This window comes from Petaurus breviceps, unplaced genomic scaffold (assembly GCF_028583685.1).
Source record: "Petaurus breviceps papuanus isolate PSGF00001 unplaced genomic scaffold, PetGlider_PUasm1.0 91041, whole genome shotgun sequence".
NCBI lineage: Eukaryota > Metazoa > Chordata > Mammalia > Diprotodontia > Petauridae > Petaurus > Petaurus breviceps.
Window position 1 is genome coordinate 29400011 of NW_027187400.1, and position 3774 is coordinate 29403784.

Genomic DNA, 3774 nt, shown 5'->3' on the forward strand with positions numbered 1-3774 from the left:
CTCCCCCCGCAGCTGCCAGGACTTATGGGAAGTGCTAGGCTAGGGGTGCCCACCAGGGTCAGCTCCCCCCAGCTGCTAGTTCTAGGGGTGCCCTCCTGGTCAGCTCCCTGGGAGCAGTGAACAGTTGTGGTTTGGGGGTGGTCCAGGAATCAGTTATGGGGAACCCCTCATATGGAAGGGGATGCCTACTTGAGTTAGCTTCAGGGGCAGTGGTGACCTGTGGTTTGGGGGGCCCAAAGAGCAGCTCTGGGGAGCCACTGGTAACAAAGGATGGGGGCTGCCTGCCTGCATCAGCTTCTTGGGAGCCTGGGTTTGGAGGACAGTTCAAGGAGTTATTATGGGACCCTGCTTTGTACTGAGGTTCTAGGCCTCTGTGGATTGTGTGTTTACCTGGTCTGGTTCCTCATCAGTATTGGGGAGCTGGGGTATGGTGATGTATGGCTCCAGGAGAGGCTCGTTTTTTTAGGGGCAGAGGCTAACAGGAAGATTGTGGGGTTTACCTGCAACAATTGCTTATGAGCAATGAGGAGCTGGAGTATTGGGGGGTTGTGGGGAGCCATTTGTACTGAAGAGCTGGGGAGCTCTGGGCTGGTATTTATTTGTGTCATTTCCTTTTGAGTAGTAAAGATCTGTGGGTGGGTGGGGCAGGGGATGGAACCAGGTGGTACTTAACCTCATTTAGTTCCTTGTAATAGGGAGCTGTGGTTTTTTGGGGTGTGTGGCATGAGGGGCAAGGGGTCCATGGGAGATGATGGGGTGGTACTTACCAAGAGTGGCTCCTTATGAGGATCGGGGAGATATAGTTTTGGGGGTCTCCAGGGAGCTTCCTATCCTGAGGTGTGGAGACCATGGGGAAGGATGGTACATGGGTCAGTTTCTTTGAGTATTGGGGAGCTCCCATTTGGGCATTTCCAAAGAGCTGCTGGTGTTAAGAGATAGGAAGGATATGGGGTGTTGAAAACTGAAGTCCTGTATGGGTTACAGGAAGTAGTGGTGATAAGGGCTATTATGGGGGCAGGTGAAGATTTGATGGGCCCCTGTATCAGTTGTGAGTTACGGGAAGTAGAGTTGAGAGGGGCTTGGTTAATGGATGGGGACTGTTCCAGGAGGTTGTGATTATGGAGAGCTGTTTCAAGGGTGGAGGCCACAGGTTGAGGTTACTAAGGTTAGCTAGCTATTTAGGGTGGTAGTTATGGAGTCTGGCAGATGAGGCTTGGGTTACAGGTTTGGAAGTGGTAGGTCCTGGGGTCAGTTAGGAGCATTAGTGATGGTGGGGGAATTATAATTACTGGGGCTAGTTGGCTAAGTTTCAGAGGGGAGTGCTTGGTTGGGAAAATGGTTAGAGTGGGCAGTTCTGAGGAGCATTGTTTGGGGATGGTCACTGATAGTGCTTAGGGGTAGTGTTGGTTAATTAGGGGTATGGCTGGGGTGACCTTTGAGGGAGAGGATTAGGTTGTTAATCAGGATAAAGGGAAGCCAGGAATTATGGGTTAGATGAATTAGTGAATCTGAATGGAGGATGATGACAGGAAAGTCTGGGGCCGATTCTCTCCCTTTCAGAAGGGAGTTCATGTCAGACTCCACACAATCGAGTTTTATTGGTGGTGTGCCATTGGGGAGACTGAAGAAACAAGTGTTAGGGAGAATAAAGGGATAACAGGACATTGGGTTGTGAGGAGGGGCTATAGAACGATTAGGTGTAAGGAGTGGCATGTAGGAGATAGGAGTGATGGGTCTGGGGGGGTTCATAGGGTGTGTTAAGCAATGGTGCTGGTTAATAGGGATAAATAAGGCACATTAGGGAGTTTAGGGGGGACAGGGCTGGGAGCTGTGTGTAGGGTATGCAGAGATTAACTTTGGGGGATGGTAGGGTATGGCATTAGAGCTGTGGGGTGGAAAATCAGTCCTTCAATTTTTTTCAGTCATCTCTGACTCTTTGTGACCCCATTTTGGGATTTTCTTGGTAAAGATACTGCAATGCTTTGCTCATTTTACAGATGAGGAAATTGAGGCAAAAACAGGTTAAGGGACTTGTCCAGGGTCACACAGCTAGTAGGTGACTGAGGCTAGCTTTGAATTTAGGAAGATGACTATTCTTGACTTCAGGGCCAGCACTCTATCCACTCTGTACCATAGGGCTAGAGAGCAGGATGTAGGGATTGGCAGGAGAGTTCTCTGGGCAGTAGAAGTGTGGTGCAGGTGGTTGGGGATGTTTGGAGCTGGGCAGTAGTGCCAGAGCAGTTGGGGGCATGGGGGTGGGTGGTGTCAAGGGATGAAGAAGGCTTAGGGAAGTTTCTAGTGTCTGAGAGGGGATGGGAAGGATGGGACCTTCAGAGTGGAGTTGAGGAGATAGGGGCAGTTAAGGAATAGGAGTGGGGGGAATTGTAAGGGGCATGGGGTAGTTGGGGTCAAAATGGGGGAAGGGTTGGGGTAAGTCAAAAGTCAGGTTGAGGAATAGGGACACAGGGAGAGATTCAGTGTGGCTGAAGTTGTGGGCACCAGAAGACTGGAGGGTTGGGAGCATTAGTGGGTGTGAGTGAGCAGCCAGGGAAGGTAGCAGTGATGGGTGGCTTTGATGGGTCTTCTAGGGGAGGGGCTGAGGGCTTTGAGAAGAGCCTCTTGGGGAGTAGTTGACAGGCCAGGACCTTTATGTGGCTGCATGTCTGGTGGGAGTGGACAGGGAAGATGATTATTGGAGGAGGGGGGGAAGCTCCCTGAAGTCCCTGTTTCCTGTTCAGGTCTGAGGGCTGGCTTCCCCGGAAGGTACTGGGGAGATCTTTTGAGGAGGGCTTGACACCCTCCCTACCCAGGAAAGTGGGTGTCATTAACAGTTCGTGCTTTTCAGCAGCTGCAGCAGAGGCAGATGTGCGTGGGGTGCAAACATGTGACTTTATTTTATATAACTGAAGATGTCCTGTGCCAAGTTAAAAGGGCCGGTCCCTGCCTTGGCCCCTGAGGCTTGGTGCTCTCTAAGGCTCTGCCCTATATTTTAGGAGTAACCTTGGGAAAGAACATGTTCTGTGGTTGTCCTCTCAATAGACTAAATTCACTAATCCCCTTTACAAAATCCTGAACTGAGGCCGGGAAAAAAGCTTGTCTTTGAAATGTTAGTGAAAAGGTATTGCCACATCTGGGTCAGCATTCAGAGGGTTTTGTGTTATGGTGCAGCATCCTGTGGGGACTGTGAGGTGATAGCCTGCCTCTCTCTCTCTTTCTTTCTCTCTCCCCCTTTTTCTCCCCCTCTCTCCCTCTCAGATAGCCATCCGGGCCTGTTTTCTTGGCTTTGTCTTCGGATGTGGATTGCTGCTAGGTTTTAGCCAGTCTTCTTGGAATCACTTTGGCTGGTAAGCAATAACTTATTAATTTTTGTTTTTTGATGAGGGTGTGGGTTGGTGTGGATGGATCAAGGAATTAGAAATAGTGCTTCATTACCCGGTTCACCTCTTGGTCACAGTGTTTCATCTCTGACTTGCTGAAGGCTGTTCTCTACTTGGTATCCATTCATTCATCTCAAGGTTCTGGTCAGATTCCTGGGTCTCAATCATTAGGATTAATCCTCGTCATCAGGTCCTATTGTTGGCAGGAGACAGGTCTGAATGGAAATCTCCCTGCAGGTATCCCTCACCTGTTTGTTCCATGATGTGTCTCATCCTGACCTGAATGAGATTCAGATCAATGACATCAAGGTGAAAGGCTCTGTTTGGATTCATAAGCCTTTTCCATCTCTAATTTCTATTAGGTCACATCTAGTGCATCCCCCACAGGCCATTGTAG

The 3774-nt window shown here is 49.8% G+C and overlaps 1 protein-coding gene across 1 annotated transcript in view; it reads left to right on the forward strand.

The window, feature by feature from the left end:
• Positions 1 to 3774, forward strand: part of ICMT (isoprenylcysteine carboxyl methyltransferase) — a 12347-nt gene that overhangs the window by 573 nt on the left and 8000 nt on the right. The window contains exon 2 of the mRNA XM_069079063.1: positions 3256 to 3344. Within this exon, the coding sequence (XP_068935164.1) occupies positions 3256 to 3344 (89 nt within the window). The remainder of the gene's footprint in view (positions 1 to 3255; positions 3345 to 3774) is intronic.